The 18,274-nt window shown below is 34.2% G+C and overlaps 1 protein-coding gene across 2 annotated transcripts in view; it reads left to right on the top strand.

Moving 5' to 3' along the window:
- The window catches only part of LOC150095224 (syntenin-1-like), a 101,053-nt gene extending 90,775 nt beyond the window's left edge, over nt 1-10,278 (top strand). For both annotated transcript variants that reach the window (XM_090410461.1, XM_090410462.1), the window contains exon 8: nt 10,053-10,278. In XM_090410461.1, the coding sequence (XP_090266587.1) occupies nt 10,053-10,107 (55 nt within the window). In that variant the 3' untranslated portion in view covers nt 10,108-10,278. The remainder of the gene's footprint in view (nt 1-10,052) is intronic.
- The last annotated feature ends 7,996 nt before the right edge of the window (nt 10,279-18,274 follow it).

The raw sequence follows: 18,274 nt of genomic DNA, 5'->3' as shown, positions 1-18,274 counted from the left end.
AATATAGAAATAGACAACAGAATCAGCAAAGCTGTATGGTAGGAAGTCAATTGAATAAATTGACTTCCTACCATACAGCGGTAGGAAGTAATGATAAAGTTGTGGAATAAGAGAGAAATTAGTCGGAACATTAAATTAGCTGTATACAAGACGGTGTTCAAACCAGTTTTAACTTATGGATCTGAGAGCTGGACCAGAAGTAAAACACTTGACCAAAGACTAGAGACCGCAGATATGAGAGGTCTGAGAAAGATTATAGGCATGAACAGATGGCATCAATGGCAATATCATATTAAAAACAAGAATATTAAAAAAGAACTTGACATTGTCAGCATCCGGGAATGCGTTAGCAGAGCTAATCTCAGGTGGTATCGTCACTTAAACAGAATGGGCGAAGAAAGATTAGCAAAACAAGTGTTCTCTGCCAGGTAGAGAACACTTTAGCAGCAAAACGACCCAGAGGAAGACCAAGATATAGGTGGATTGATATGGTACAAAGTGCCTTAGACGATAGAAATATAAGATCTGACAATGTTGGAGTCTTGACAAGTAACAGACGGATTTGGAGGAGAATTGTAGATAGGAAGTTAGTAATGATGTAATTTTTTTCATGTAGTACTATCATATCCTGTACACCTCTTGAGGGTACATGGCAGGAATTTGATGATGATGACTTACAACTCAAATAAAGACTAAGTATTGCTTGATATAATGCCCCATTGACACCATATAACTAGCTTTTTGAATAGCTTCTCTCTTGGTACCTTGTCATATGCCTTTTCCAGATCTACAAAACTTAAATAAAAATCTTTGTTATATTCCCATGATTTCTCAACTATTTGTTGTAAAATGAAAATCTGATCCTGACAGCCTGTGTTTGGCCTGAATCCAGTTTGTTCTTCACAAAGCTTTTCTTCCACAATCCTTCTCAACTGTTTCTCAAGTATACTTGCATAAATTTTATCAGGAACATTCAGTAGGGAAATACCTCTGTAATTCTCACATTCAGTTTTAGTTTCCTTTTATATATGGGTACTATGAGAGTTTTACTCCAATCATCTGGAATTTGTCCCTCTGTGCAGGCCTTCTGAACCTATGCAGTGAAGCCATTGTAAGATTTTTATACCCCTCCATACTTAAGCATTTCTGGTCGAATATCATCTATTCCTGCTGCCCTTTCACATTTCAGGCCTTTGATGGCTTTTTCTACTTCAAGTATGGATATGTATTCCTGACTGCATGCCTTGTTGAGTGTTTTTTTACCGCATGACAAATTTGTTACCACAGTTAGTCGGTTTTTTGTTAAAGAATTATGAAGACTTGGTCTGGATTTATTTAAAAATATAATGTCATGTACTAAAGTAAAGAACTGAGTTTAAATCACCAACTTTGATTAATGGTTCAGTTTAATTTCACTTTCCTTCATAATGTGATCCATATAGATGATAAATAATCGTCGAGATATTTTGTAACCTTATGTAATACCTGATTTAACATCAAACCATCATCCTGCACTTTCTCCAGTGCTAATGGTGACTTACAACTTATCAGTAGGATATATCAGAGATTGATTCTCAAAGCAGTGGTTTGCCCTTTCCCTGTGATGAAAGTTGTCTTCTTGGCAGGATAACACATGCTGTTGATACAAAACACTTTACTGTATATGGAAAAGCATTTTTAAAATCCTTTACTTGAAGTAGTTTAACTGTCACAATATTGAAGAATACAAACTCATAGTCTCAGCAGTTTTAGAAAGTAAAAGATGACATACATGCTTAACTTAGGCATATTTTAAAAATTTAAATTGACTTAACAGTATAACACAAGAAGCCACCTCTTGCAGCAATACTTTATATTTGAAAAGTTTAGATTTGACTTTGTCATGAAATAATATTTATATTCTTAACCTAATTTTCATGTCATATTTGTGTTTTGTACTTATTCTGAAGGTGTGGCATGAAATTCATAAAATATTTTAGGAAAGCATGAGGTATGAAAGTTTCAGAATTTTGGTATATTATCCATTTCCACTTTTTTTATGTGTGTGTGTGTGTGTGTGTGTGTGTGTGTGTGTGTGTGTGTGGCTCCGACCATATATATATACATGAAAAGTTCCCACCCATAAGTAAGGTGAAGAATTAACGTGATAAAGCTGCAAATGAATAAAAAATATTCATTCGCAGCTTACAAAAACCTATAATACATTTGTACTATAGATGAGCTAAGCATTTATTTCCTATTTTATTTTTATTATTAATTATATATATTGTATTTTTATTTATTTTTTACATAGCCTAGAAATCATACTATAGAGACCAAACCTGGAACTTTTTCAAGCCACCTCAGTAAATGGGATGGTGGTTTCACACCAGAGTATGAAATTCATATCCCACCTAAAGACAACCACAAAGATCCATGCTCACAGCATGATTTGAACTCATAACCTGTTAGTTGGAGTGATATGCTGATCACTCAGTCAACCAGAACACTACATTATTATTGTAGTCCACATTCCTGCTGTTTTTGTCTTTTTATTGCTGATGACAAATTTGTTACCACAGTTAGTCAGTTTTTCAAAAACCTTTATCTATGGCATGTTGTCTGTTTTTGAGATCTACAAAACTTAAATATAGATCCTAGTTGTTTTCTTTTAGTGTGGTTGAATGGTGAATAGCACTCATTATATTAGATATATGGACTCAGCTACTGTTTGAGATAAAAAAAACTTTTATAACATTAAAATTCTATGTTTCTACTTTTATATTGTCAAATGTTTACATACATATACACTACATAATGTCTAAAACTATAATTTAACCATCCTAGCTTGACCTCTTGTAGTAAAAAAATAAATAGAATATTAAAAATAAGTAACTGGTGGGTATCAATGTAATAATGAAAAATAAAATAAAATAAAAAATAAAAGTTAATTAGATCAGCCAATCACATTCATTTTTGAACAGTTATAGTTAATAGTGTCACTTTTGTATTCATTCACAGCTTACTCCTGTTAATTCTTTGCCCTATAAGTTATGTATTTTAGCCTACAGTCATAAAAAAATTGCTTGTTTGTTAACTACCCCTCTTTTAATAGATAATATCAGATGTGATCTTTGTTAATTTTGTTTGTAGAGATTAGTGTTGTTATAGCTTGATATGGCAATCTGAGAATGGGTGTTGTCAGGATTGTATGTGTAGACCAAAACTAGAAATTTTTGAGACCATAATTTTTATTTAAATTTGTTTGTTTTTGTGAAGGTCTCGCTCATTTTTACTTATTTTTTTTTTATTATTATTTTAATTTTTTTGTTCCACAAGGTCTGGCTAGGCAGGTTAATTAGTCTAAGATGTTATGTAGCTTACAATTCATTTTGATCTTAATATAATGTGTAAATTGAATCTTAGAATTGTTTATCTCAAACAGTAGTTAAATCCATAAATCTAATTTAATAACAGAGCCTAGTTATGTTCCCATAATATCTTGACTATTTGTCATAAAGTAAAAATCTGATCCTGACCACCCTGTTTGATTGAATCCGGCTTGTTCTTTCCAAAGTTTTCTTCCAATTTTTGCTATCATCTTTGTCAATACTCAGCAGGGAAATTCTTCTGTAAAACTCACTTTAGTTTCCATTTTTTCAGATAGGTACTCTGAGAGCTGAATTTGACCTAACTAGAGTGTCTTTTATACCTCCATATCATTTCTTTTATATTTTATTTTTAATACTTCCATATACAGGGTGTTCGGGATAAATTTGACATATTTATAATTAATTATATTTTTCCGTAAGTTACATGTATTAACACACACTTCTCTTCATTTAAAAGTTTGGACCCTTCTTCATTCATATACAAGATGTCAGAAAGGATGGATAGCTGGAACCCACCTGAATCATGGAAGAGAATAACTTGTATCATGATGATTCGTGCCCGCCATCAAAATAAGGATATTACGACTGCTGCCCAATGCTCCCTGAATACAGTAAAAACAATCAGGCATGAACTAGAGACTTGCAATGGTGACTACGAGGATGTAGCAAGAAGAAAGATCCCTAGCAGACGATCTGATTGCGTTCGTACAGCAGAATTCCTCGCAAATCTGCAGGAACAGGTGTTGAAGAACCCTGGCATTGGAATTCGGGCTTTGTTCGTGGAGTTGCTAACTGTAGTCAAGCCCTGGATAACAAGGGTAGCCAATGGTAGGCCGTATGTATGGCAGCAGGATTCGGCCCCTTGCCACACCTCTGGGAAAAGTCAAAAATGGTTGTCTGAAAATTTCTACGACTTCACCAGTCCAAATGTTTGGCCTCCAAACTCCCCAGACCTTAACCCCATGGATTATTTTGTATGGGGCGCAGTTGAAAAAGACACCAATCGCACTTCCAGTAATACAAAAGCCCAGTTAATGGATAAAATTAAAACAGTTTTTGCGGCCCTTCCCAGGGAGACTGTAGCATCAGCTTGTTCGAGGTTCCGAAGCAGAATTGAAGCTGTGATCGATGCTAATGGTGGTTATTTTGAGTAAATCTTGTTGATAGTATTGTAATTAACTCTGCCTGTAATGTTTTTTTGTCAAATCATTAAATTTAATAGATACAAAGAAGATTTTCTTTTTCCTTACGAAACTGTCAAATTTATCCCGAACACCCTGTATATATATATATAGTTATAAAGCTTAGGTCTTTGTGAGAAGCTTAACTCTCAACTCTATTCAGGTCTTATTATCATCTCCAATAATGGGCGAGGAAAGATTAGCAAAACAAGTGTTCTCTGCCAGGTTGGCAGGAAAATGACCCAGAGGAAGACCAAGATATAGGTGGGATTGATACGGTACAAAGTGCCTTAGACGATAGAAATATAAGATCTGATAATGTTGGAGTCTTGACAAGTAACAGACTGATTTGGAGGAAAATTGTAGATAGGAAGTTAGTAATGATGTAATTTTTTTCATGTAGTACTATCATATCCTGTACACCCCTTGAGGGTACATGGCAGGAATTTGATGATGATGATGATGATAAATTGTCTGCAGGACTTCAATAATCTGTAATGAAATTAAATTATTTCTGCAGTAAATTTGATATGCAAATTATTCGTAAAACATAAAAATTCTGTAAAGAAACAGAAAAACAAACAGCATTCAATTCATTTTTACTAATGAACCAATGAAACAAGTAATGCATTTTAGTTATTTCAGCACAATTTTTATTGAAGATTGCAAACTAAATATGGAAATAAATAAAACGATAAATAAGGCTGATATGGTGGGTATCAATGTAATAATTATACATGGAACAAAAGACAAATTAATATCTAAGTTTGATTGGAAAAACTGGGAATTTGGGGGGTGGGAGGGTAGACATCATCAAGAACAGAACCATATTAGAAATGAAAATATCAGAAAAGAATTTGGCAACATTAATATTTAGGAATGTTTTAGCAGAGCTAATCTAAGATAACACATAAAGAGAATTGAAAATTAAAATTTTGCAAAACAAGTGTTTGAAACAAAAATGGACAGAAAAAAATGAACTAATGAGAGAACTGATAAATACTAGACCAGTTTCGAAGAAAGTCATCGATAGAAAACAAGTCAATGAAATATTAATTATGCCAGGCTAGTTGGTCGAGTGGGTAGTATCTTCCCTCAACTATGGTGGATATGTTTAATTGTTTGTCTCTTAATATGTGATACCTGCCTTGCTTGTTTGAGGCCTTCAAAAAAGTTTCATGATTGGTCTCCAAAGTATATTTAATCCATTTTGTCTATTCATGCTACTAATTATGGTATATGTTACCAACTTTCATGATGGGATTAATAAAAAAAAAAAAAATTGTGCATGTGTACACTTGGATAAAATGACAATAAAGATGATGAAATGTTTAAGAACAAGATGTACAGAAAGTGGAATATACATATGTGTGCGTGTATTAAAGATACCAAGAAATTTTATACTTGGTTTTAATTCTTTTCACAAGTAAGCAAACACAAAGTTGTGCTCGTGAAATATATTCATGCCTGAGCTACTTGTATATAGAGGCTAATGACTTCATATTGCTTGCCTTCGTCAATCAACAACAACCATGGGTTCAATGCCTGTAGGTGTCTGATGCCATCTTGGTAAGATTCTCCCACTGCATTCTATTTTGTGCAAGATGAGTCAGTTTGTGTATAGAGTTTCTGCATCATTTGACGATGTCATCGCCCCATTCTCTGTTTGGTCTTCCTCTTTTGTTCTTTCCTTCAATCATTCCAAACAGCAACGTTTTTAATTTTCTCTCATCGTTCATTCTACATATATGGCCAAATAGACATAGTTTCCTTTTGATTATTTTCTATATCAGGTTTTCTTTTGGTTGTATTTGTCTATAGATTTCCTCATTGTTCACTTTCTGGATTCGGCTTATCCTCAAGATCTTTCTATAGCACTTTCTCTCGAATGCCAATATCCTCCTTTCAGATTCTCTCAGGAGTACCCAGCCCTCACATCCATAGTGCATGCTGCTGAAGATACAGGTTTCCAATGTGCAGTTTAGTGTGCATCTTTATAGCTTGGCTCTTCCATATTTTGTCCATGGCTTTTAAAATCGCTGTTGCGCTGGCTATTCTAATTTTTACCTTTTTTTTGGGTCCAAGTCATGCATCATGTGGCATCCAAGATATGTGAAGTGTTCCACATTTTCCAGTTGATATCCTTCAATGATAACTTTGTTTAGTAACTCCTGCTGTCTGAATATCATTGTTTTAGTTTTTTTCAAAATTGACATTTAGTCCATATCTTTTTCTTTGTGTGTATAGTGTTTGTAGTGTCCTTTCCAGTCTTGCTGCATCTTCTCACTCGGATGATGTCATCTGCAAAGCAGAGGTAGTTTATTCTCATTCCATTTATTGAAATGCCTCCACCTTCTTCTTCGATCTTATCTAGTGTCCTTCCCAGATGTGTGATGAAGATAGTTGGTGATATTGGGTCTCCTTGTCTTGTGCCTTGACTAGTAGCAAACCAATCTCCAGTCACACCTGCTATCCTGACTGTTGCTTTCGCTTGGCTGTTTATATCTTTCAACAGGTGGATCAATTTATTGTCCACACCATAGGATTCCAAGACAGCCCATGTTATATTTTGGTCAATATTATCAAATGTTTTTGGAAGTCCACGAAACAGCAGTATATTTTTTTGTTCTTTCTTCGCACTTTCTCTGCTATTAATCTTAGTGCGAGTATTTGTTGCACTGTACTTCGATCTTTTCGAAATCTGGCTTGCTCATCAGGAAGATGTACCTCCATATGACCCTTCAGGCATTCTCTAAGTATTTTCATCAGCACTTTGCCAAGATGAGTGCAGTAGCTCTGTAATTGGTGCATTCTAAAGCACTGCCACTGCCTTTCTTATGAAGAACAAATCAAGACTGATTTCTTTCACTCTTCGGGGACATACCCTGATCTCCATATTTCATTGCATAGCTTATGCATTTCTTTTACAACCAATTCTCCCCCATATTTTAGCATCTTGCCTATTATGTTGTCATTTCCAGGACTCTTGTTGTTCTTGAGGTGTTTTGTAGCCTTATCCACCTCCTCTTCCGAGATGTCATTTTCAAAGATCTTTTCTGGTGGAGAGATTGCTTTTAGTTCTTTGATTACTTCTGTTGCAGTATTATTTAGTTGATTTTTGTATAGTTCACTGCAATATCTTGTCCATCTGTGTATGATTTCAGTCTTGTCCATCAGTACTTTACCATCTTCATCTTTGACTGCTACTGATCTTGTTTGCCACTTCCTATACATTTCTTATAAGTTTATAGACCTCTCTAGTTTTGTGTTCTCCATAGTACTGTTCAATGTCTTTGCATTGGTTCTCCAGTTTTTTGACGGTATAACTGGTCTGCTGCCTCTGAATTCTCTCTCTCTCTCTTAAGTTTCAGTTCTCTTTTATCTTGTATCAATTTCAGGATTTCCTGAGTTATCCATTTCTTATTAATCTTCTCTTTTTCAGGAATTACTTCCTCTAGTATTGTAGTTAGTCGTTCTGCTCGTGTTTATTTTGTTTTCCCTTGTGGTCTTAAGGTTAGTTTCCAGTATGTTTTGATATGCTGTTCTTAGCCTGTCTTCATTTAGTCTTGAGATGTCTCTAGCCTTTTGGAACTTTCCTTTGTATTTCTGTTTCAGTTTTAGTCTTATATTCGCAATCACTAAGCTGTGGTCCGAATCAATATTAGCTCCTTGGAATGATCTGCACTGTTGAACTGATGTTCTCCATTTCTGATCTATTAATATCAGGTTGATCATATTTCTATGCCTGCCATCGAAGGAGCACCATGTCCATTTACGACAATCTTTTTGTTGCAATTTGGTATTGCAAATAATCAAGTTGTTATCAGTGGCAAATTTCAAAAGCATCTCTCCTCGTTCATTTCTTTTTCCATATCCACATTTTCCCATAACCTTTCCCATCCTGTGTTATTTCTGCCAATCTTTGCATTCCAGTCTCCTCCAGTGATGAGTATATCCTGCTTCGGTACCTCATCAATTTCCAGTTGTAGATCTCTGTAAAATCTCTCAGTGTCTTCATCTGCGCTCTCTGCAGTGGGCGCATATACTCGAATGGTCATGATATTAAATGGTAGGGCACTGAATCTTGCAACTATTATCCTTTCACTAACTGGTTTGTATCCTATCATTGCCTGACAGGCCTTGTTACTTAGCAGGAAACGTATGCCTGCTTCATGCTTACTTTCATTTCCTGACCAGAGAACTCTTCCACCTTTTGTTTCTTCTGACAGTGTCCAGCTCATTTCTGAAATACCCAAGATGTTGCATCTGTATTTCTAAATTTCTTCCTGAAGCAACTGCAATTTTCCAGTTGCCCATAGTGTATGGACATTCCATGTACTTATTGATATTCCATCCTTTACAGACTTGAATTTTATTTTTTTGTCTTTGTTTTTAGTAGCTGATTTTTTGATCCAACCCTGATTGCTTGACTGGGGACTGTCTTTTCTCTTGTTCTTTGGCATCAGATTTCAATCGTATTTTCTTTTTGCTGTCAGCACATCGACACTTATCTGACAAACCCTCAGTCTTCCTATGCTTCTTCCTTAAGAGCTCGGGAGAGATGTAAGAAGGAGCATATAGTATGTATGTATATAATGCAATGCGCACCCCCCCCCCTTTTCGGGCATGTATAATGCAGTGCATAATGGGAAGGGTCACTACTCAAACACTGGTTTCGACCTTTATTGAGGACTCATCAGTGGGTGCCAGACCCAGGAGTGATACCAAGGTTGAAATAATGCAGAAGTTATATATATAAGTAGACAAAAGTTGCTTGATCTTATGAATAAAAATCTCTGGATGAGAGAAAGATGTAGAAAGTTTTTTACCTTGAGTTTATTATACATTAAAGATACCAAGAAATTTTATACTTGGTTTTAATTATTTTCCCAAGTAAGCAAAACAAAGTTTTGCGCGTGAAATATATTCACGTCTGAGCTACTTGTATATAGAGGCTAATGACTTCATATCACTTGCCTTAGTATGTATCCCATAATGCAAAGCACACCCACTTTCGATCATGCATAATGGGACTGGCTACTGCCCAGACTAGTTTCAACCTTTATTGAGGTCTCATCAGTGGGCCCCAGACCCAGAAGAGATACCAAGGTTGAAGTAATGCAGAAGTCGTATATATCTCATAAACAAGTAGACAAAAAGGTGCTTGACTTTATTAATAAAAATCTATGAATGAGAGAAAGATGTAGAAAGTTTTTTTACCTTGGGTTTATTATACGTTAAAGATACCAAGAAATTTTATATTTTTATAATTACCTATGTAAGAGCTTTCTCATGTTATTTATATTATTTAATATAAATAGCATGATATATTAATATATTAATAACATATAAATTATATGTTATTAATATATATATATATATATATTGGAACAGATATAAAGAGCATTTGCCATCTTCACTAAAAATTGTATCTTTAAGACACAGAAATTAAAACAAAAAAGCAAGTTCTGATAATTTTTTTAAAATTTCTTTTTCATAGTATTTCTGGTGGTCTAATTAAGAAATTTATGGATCATTCAGTGCCTGATATATAAAGGTTAGTTATAAAGAACAGAAAATCACAGTAATACATTTGTGAATAAGAAAATTTGTAACTTTCATTAACTTGCATGACTTTTTGTGAATAGTGAAAATAAAAGTGATATCTCTTGTATTATATAAAGTTAGAATATATGTAGAATGAAATACACGCTTTCCTAAAAGGAACTCTGACCTAAATATAATAAAAGTGTTTTTGATAAAAAACTTGTGAGCTTTAGCATGATGATATCTGTTCATACCTCTAATTTTTCTCATAAAACTGTCTCTAGTCTTTGATCAACCACTTGATTTCTAACCCAACTCTCAGATCCATATGTTACAATTGGTTCGAACACTGTATTGTATACTGCTCATTTATGTTTGACATATTTGCTTATTCTTCTGATTATTCCCATTTTTCAACTATTTAGACACAATTTTTAGGAAAATTGTGCCTAAATAGTTGAAATAGTTTACATGATCTATAGGGTCTTCTCCATTCAGGATGTAGATGATATTTTCCATGTTCCTATTTTCATAGTTTTTGTCTTTCTATTGCTGATTTTCATACCATATTTGTCACAGCAGCTATTCAGTTCTAGTCAAAGAATCCTGAATACTTGCACTGGATTTATTTAGGAGTATAACATCATATGAATAAAATATATAGCTAAGTTGAATATCTACTGTTTTGATATTAGGCTTGGTGACTTTCTCTTTCATAATGTTATCTATATAGATGTTAAAAATGACAATAATCTGCATCCCTTGTCTTGCACCTGAATTTATGAACCGTCTTCCTGTACTACTTTCAGTTCTGCTGTCCCATTTACACCATAGAATTATAGCATTTTAAACAGCTTTTCTCTTGTCACCTTATCATATATTTTTTTCTAGATCTACAAAACTTAAATACATATCCTTGTTATATTCCCAAGATTTCTCAAACTTTTTCTGTCAAATTTTCTTCAAAGTAAAAATCTGATCCTGACAACTTTATTTTTTTGTCTGCATACAGTTCTCCTTTCCACAATTTTTCTTAGTCTCTTCTCAGGAGACTAAGAAAAATTTTGGAAAAAGACATTTATGTTTATATAAATCTTACTGAAACACTAATTAATGAAATTCTTCGCTTTTTCTGTCTCATATACTGATATGTAAGCCCCCGATTGTATTCCTCTTGAATATTACTGTTCTGACCACAGATGCAAGATTGCTTGAACTTCTGCGCATGGCAGAAGAAGGAGAATCCATTCCAATAATAGGATAATCAATCCATCTTGTGGGATGAGTTGTATGTTATTACATGTCAGAAAATTAGCTTTTCTTTTATGAACATTGTAATTTTTAAAGTGGTAACTATTTTGTTTGTATAACAGTTGGAAAATTTTACGTATAAAGCATGTGATTTCATGTGTTGGTGACGAATACATACATTGCCTTATTCCTTCTCCCCTTCAACCCGAATTGACTTTTCTTGGTACAGTAACATCTAAGGTTCTCTCAACTGTAGGCGTACTGTATCTTTCATTACTACCCATTTCATTGAAAGTCTTTCAAAATAATTACTCCAGACATCTGGGACACATTTAAGTTGTTGTTGTTTTTTATCTTTGAAGCTTTTTCAGTTCTGTTTCTTCCATTTCTGAGTTTTTTTCAACAACCTCCAGAATGTTTTGCCAACTTTATGATATTTATCTTCTGTATTCTTACCAATCTTCCCATGACTTCTGTTTAGCTACTTTTACCCACAGCTTGGCTTTCTTACATTTTTCCCTAAAAGAAAGCAGAGAAAATGTAAAAAGTCTTTCTCTGATAGTATATGAATTAGTTGATGGGAATTTTCATTCTGCTTTCTTCTTTTTTCAGGACTGATTCCTGGCTGAAGCAGTCTGGAAAAACTAGAGCAGCCTCTAATTTTTCCAGACTGCTCTAGATTTATTTTTCTCAGTCATTGTTTTATTCTCTTTTATTTTTCCTTTAATATTATTTGTGTAAACCTATAGATACCTCTGAAAGTAGCTGAACTTTGATTCTTTTTCATATTTCTTAATTTAGGGACACAAAACGGAACACATTTAGGAACACAAAACGGAACACATTTAGGAACACAATTTGATTCTTTTTGAAACTTACATATTTTACTTTTATGGTATTCACTTTTATCCTGCTTAAAACCAAATGGTGATCTCTTCCTATTTCAAATCTCCTGTATACTGGCATGAAATTTCATCTTGTTGTACCATCATTTTTTTTTGTTTAAGTCAAAGTATACTATTTGGTCAGCTAAGTCTCAAATTGTCAGCTCATCCTTGTACTTTAGTATCCAGCTGGATACCTACTAATGGAGTGTGCCACACAAAGATTAGGATTGGACTTTAGAATTGGACATAAGACTCTGTGGAGGTCTCCTCCCAGTTATTTAGCTCTGACCCTTTAAGCAACCTTGGAAGATTTGAAGTTTGGTTATTGAAATTTTGGTAAGACAGAATGAAGAAAATTATTCTATTGCAAATAAAGTTTTTATTGTGAAAATTTGTGTGGTTAGATTTTTTTAGGTGGGGAGAAGCTCAATGCATGGCAGGGTTTCAACCAACAACCAGTTAGTTATAGAGCAGATACAGTAACCACTTGGCCAACCAGCCCAACCATTGGAAGAAAATCTAGAGAAAGCTAGTAATAATATAAATTTAATATGTACTACTATTTATGTAAACCCTGTGAAGGCACACATGACAAGAACTGATAACTAATGAAATAAATTTATAAATTTAAATATATGTGTATGTTGCATGAAAAATACATTATTCTGCTCATCCATGGTAAGTGAGAATTTTTAATTGATGAGTAAAAAAAAAAAAAAATCAGAAGAATTTCAATTTAATCATCAGTTTTAATTATGTAATGCTGATTCTATTTCATGTTTTATGTTGTCTTTTTTGTATTTTAACCTTTTCACATCTAATAGGGAATGCTGGTCATTACAAATACTTGTTTTGTTAATTATCACTGATTTTATCATAATGGAATATAGCAAATGAAAGGTGGGACACTTTTTTTTTTTTTTTTTTTGATAGGATGTGTGGGATAGGACCTCCCACACACACACACACACACACACACACACATGAAAGGTCACAGGACCTATAACACAAAGTTTCATGTGTAGTTAAATGATTTATGGAGAAAGAAGTAATCTATTGATATATTTCTTAAAGAGTTAGAAATTGTACTCAGTGGGGAAAACGGTATGGGGAGATTGTTCCAAAGAATAGAGGTGGATGGAATGAAAGAGGATGATGAAAAGTTTGTTCAGTATTCTTGGAGATAGACAGCATGTGGTGTTAGGCAGAGGCTGCTCTAGTTTTTAGATGGTTAGAAGAAAGTAGAGGAATGATATTGGCCATAAACAGTACCCAAAAAAAGGCACAGTACAGAAACTGAGCAATATGGGAAAGTGACTGAAAAGAGAAAGTTTTTGGGTGCACCACTCCAAATATGGGAGCAGTATTCCAAGGTTGATCGGATCTAAGACATAAAATATTAGGAGTTGAGCAGAAGAAAGATAATGCTTTGAACAGAAAAGAACAAGTTTTTAGAGACTGAGGAGACTATGTATCTAACACATTTGTGCCAGGATAAACTGGATGTGACAGTCAGCCAAAGAAGAAAAGGTTGATCTTGAAAGGAAATTGGAATGTTGTCAAAAGTAAGTGAGAGTTGGATCTTTCTTGCAGGTAATAGGGTGAGCCTGAGATTTTATGGCATTGAAATTTACTAAGTTATCTTCACTGCATTTCAGGATGTTGAGGATATCAGTATTCAAGTCATTGCTTATGGAAGATCTTGAGGCTTCAATCATACCACAGGGTTTCTCAAATGAGAAAGAAGAATTCAGAGTACTGTCATCAGCCAAACTGTAAATCGGATTTGAAGGTCATTGATGTAAAGGAGGAAGAATATGGGTGTGAGTACAGAATCCTGGGATACTCCATCATTGATAGAGAAATCTGATGAGATGAAACCACAACATTAATTTATTTTTAGCGAACACTCAGTTGCACTGTGAGATAACCAAATAATCGCAGTGTAGAAACGTAAAATAGATTCTCAACAGGCAGCAGTAGCTTATTTCTTACCCAATGATGATATATGCAGAATTCGACCATTCAAATAGGAAATATTAAATATAGTGGATATAAAATATTGATTCTAGCTTAAATGTTTTTCAATTGTTTTCTGAGTTGGTGTCATGTCACACAGCATGACTATCCCTGTCCATCCAGAAATGTTTTGTAGTCAATCAGAATTCAGAAACATATTAAATTAGTTATATGTGTAGACTTAAGATCAAGAGTTTTTATTATGCTGAATGTTATCAGCATTTATTTATAATGGCAGAGAAGAATTTTTTTTTTCCGTAAAAGTGATTCCAAACATAACTGTTAGAAGTGAAAATGTAGCAAAAAATACCATAATTAATAAAAATAATAAATGGCTTTATATCACTTATAAAATACATGAATTTTTGCTTGACACTGAGCAGCCAACTAATGTATAGTAATTAACACATTTGCTTCAACCCCACTGGTAGTTTATACGGTGTAAAATTAGTTATAGTTATTAACAAACTTATAAATTGACCAGATCCAGGATTAAACACAGAATATGATATATTAGGTGACCATAATAGAATATATAACCACACTAACATCTGACCAGTGAGATATTTGCCTGACTGGTGAGCCAGCACAAAATTTTTCAAACCCTCTATATGTCTATTCCTACATGTTAGACATGCTTAAACTTGGTTCTAATAATAGAAACTGCATTTAATAATAAGTGGGGCCTCACCTCTTTTGTCTTAAGAACAGTATATTCTCTGTGGCATTGATTCAGCTAAGTGTCTAAAATGTTCTTCTGGGATGTTTGTTCCACAGCATCACCCACTTATTGCAGATTTCATGGTGGCACTTTGCTATATAAACTACTTGTTTGTTGAACAGCTCATTCCACCTTATTCCCAGAAATGCTCTGTTGGATTGAATTCTGGGGACTAAGTTGGCCACCAAAGTAAAGAAAACTGTCATGTTCCTCAAACCACCTCAATACACTATGCATTTTGTGGCATGCCACATTGTCATGTTGGATGTTCCCATTTGACAGTGGATAAACTGCAGTCATAAATGGGTGAACATAATCAGCAATGATATTATGATGGGCTGCAGCATTCAGGCAATGTTCAGCTAGTATCAGGAGACCCAACATCTACCAAGAAAACATTCCCCACATCATTACACTTTCATCACCAGCCTGAGCTGTTGCTGCTTGGGGAAGAGGCCATGGTATCATGTTGATGCCTCTATATTCTGATTCTGCCATCAGCTTGATACAGTACAAACTGGGACTCGTCAGATCAGGCAACATTTTTCCAGTCATCAACTGTCCAGTGTGGGCGATCATGTGCCCTGCAGCTGCATCTTCCTGCTCTTAGCTGACAGCATTGGGACCGAGATGTCATCAGTTCCTGTACCCCATCCATGACAGCGTGTAGTGAACTGTGCACTCCAAGATGTTCGGACACCCACTTTTGTGCTGAGCTGTGATTTGACTAGTTGTGACCGTCATCTCATGTTTCACAATCCTTGCCTTCTTCTCTGACATGTATCAATAAGCTGTTTTTGTCCACAAGACTGCCACTGGCTTGAAATCGTCTTATTACACTACTCCTTGTATGTCCTAAACACTATTGTGTTTAGGACACTCCAGAAAAAGAGAGTAGGTGTTTGTGAGATGCTGGCACCAGCATGTCTTGTACCAACAATCATACTAAATTTAAGTCATGCATTTTACCCATTCTCATGCATCAAACACAAAACATAGAACTGTTAGATGTCTGGCTGTCTGATTTATATAGCAAACTCTAGCCATGTTACTCAACATCTTCTGAAACATATATTTTTCTAGATCGAAAGGTGTTCCTAATAAAGTGGCCACTCAGTGTGTATATATGTATATATAAAAGCCTTAATAGCTCATTTTGTATTGATGACATCCTCTAATTGGAAAGACTTGAGTTCGAATACATGGAAATGTATAGGGGAAATATGTCTTCTGCATTTATTTAACCTTGGTATCTTATTAGATTTGGCTACTGCTGATGAGACCTCAATCTAGGTTAAAACCAGTCTGGATAGTAGTAATTCTTCCCATAATTTTTTTTTTTTTTTTTTTTTTTTCGCATTATAGGATACTAAGGTAGTTGATGTGAAATCAATAGTCTCTATATACAAGTAGACTAATCATGAAGTTACTTCACACTAATGTATAATGTCTTATTTACACCATATAATTTTAAGTTTTTAAACATCTCTTTTCTTGGCTTTATTTATAGATATGGATATATTTATAGATATATCCATATCTATAAATCTCAAAATAGCCTCTATAGCTCAATCAGTATCAACAGTGCCCTTTGATTGGAAAGACACAGGTTTGAATTCAATCTAGGATGCAAAGAACCTTTATCAGGACTTTTCAAGTGAAGGTAAGTTAATTAGTCTCAGGGTATTTTCTCCCAGAAACTTAGATTTTTCACTTTGTAAAACAGGCAAACTAGTCAGAAGAATATGCACAAAAGGCAATGCAAATGGAATTAACTGCAGTGTTGCAATAATCAGGTTTCTGGTAGCTAAGTTATTTAAATATAACAGTCCATTGTGAACCTAACACAGAAATGAAAATTGGGTGGGATAAATCTTAGATACTGATCCTTCTTATATTCTCATAATTTCTTTATTTTTTTTTTCTTAAAATAAAAATCTGATCCTGACAATCCCAGTTGGGCATGAACCAAGCTTGGTATTTTTTCTTCCACAGTTTGCTTATCTAAATCTGGAATGCTTGGTAATAAAAATCCTCTGTAATGCTCACATTCAGTTTTATTTCCCTGTTTACAGAAGGGTACTATGAGAGCTCTATTCAAATCATTCAGAATTCACCACTTTCTGTGACACTTATATACTTCCATATTTGGTTTTTTTTTTTTTTTTTTGGTTGAATATTATATACTCCATCTGCCTTTCCATATTTCAAGTTTTGGCTTATCTCGGTAAATGGTCTTTCAGAGTAATTGCTCTAGATTTCCAGAATGTCTCTACAGGTTTTTTTTTTAATCACATTTTCATCTCTAAGTACTTTTCCTCCATTTCTAAACTCTTTTACTAGTCACCGGAATAATTTTGTCATCTGTGTGATATTTGTCTTCACTATGTTCTGAATAGAGCATTTTATGTTATTTAGAAGTATCTCATCTGTTTTCACTCTTTATCTCCATAATACCAGTTATTGATAATTTTGACATGTTACATCTCTAATTCTTCTGCTAGGTTAATTTATTTTCCATTGTTGTTTCTTACACTAGTGTCTTATCTTTTCTTGTCTCTTTTCACTGTTTACCTTTGTTCCCTGACAAAAAAACATCAGGTGACTTTGTTTAACTAGGCAACGCCTCAATCATCATGATATTTTATTACATTAACCATGATTTTTCTTTGTGGTTTGATCAGCTAAGTCTCAAATAGCCAGCCCATCCTAATTCATTTACTATTCAGCTAGGATATTTCATAAAAGGGCACACCACAAGAAAGTGAGAATAGGGTCATGAGCCTTGGTTGAACCTTAACATTCTGTATAGGCTACGGGGCAGTCTTCTCTCATTTATCTAGCTTTGGCCCTTGAAGCAACAATGAAATTGAATTAGGTGATATTAAATTTGGTTCTTTGCTATGTGCAGTATTCAACTTCTTAAATATATCTTAGGTTTCCAACATTCATTTATCATGTTTGAAGAATTTCATGAAATCTGGTTCTGGGGTGGGGGTTGAGAAAAATTACCTGTGTTCTCAGGTGAACTGATAGAAAATAGCATATATTTACGATTGTTGAGCGGCATGTAATGCTGTTCGGTACCCTCTCTTTGGGAGTACTGTTATGAATAGAGAAGCAAAAAAAAAAAAAAAAGTATTTGCATATTATATTATTCTAATCTTTAAAGGTACCTATGGCATGACTATAAACAATAAATTACACAATAACCACAGTAATTAACTTTATGGGTACATACCTTGTATGTACCCTATATTCCTGTTCCTTTGATTTGCTTGTTTCTACACACTGATG

This window comes from Typopeltis vanoorti, chromosome 20 (assembly GCF_054136105.1).
Source record: "Typopeltis vanoorti isolate ZY-2024b chromosome 20, IOZ_Tvanoo_1.0, whole genome shotgun sequence".
NCBI lineage: Eukaryota > Metazoa > Arthropoda > Arachnida > Uropygi > Thelyphonidae > Typopeltis > Typopeltis vanoorti.
Note: the sequence above shows the minus strand (reverse complement) of the source record. Positions and strands in the feature narration are given on the sequence as shown.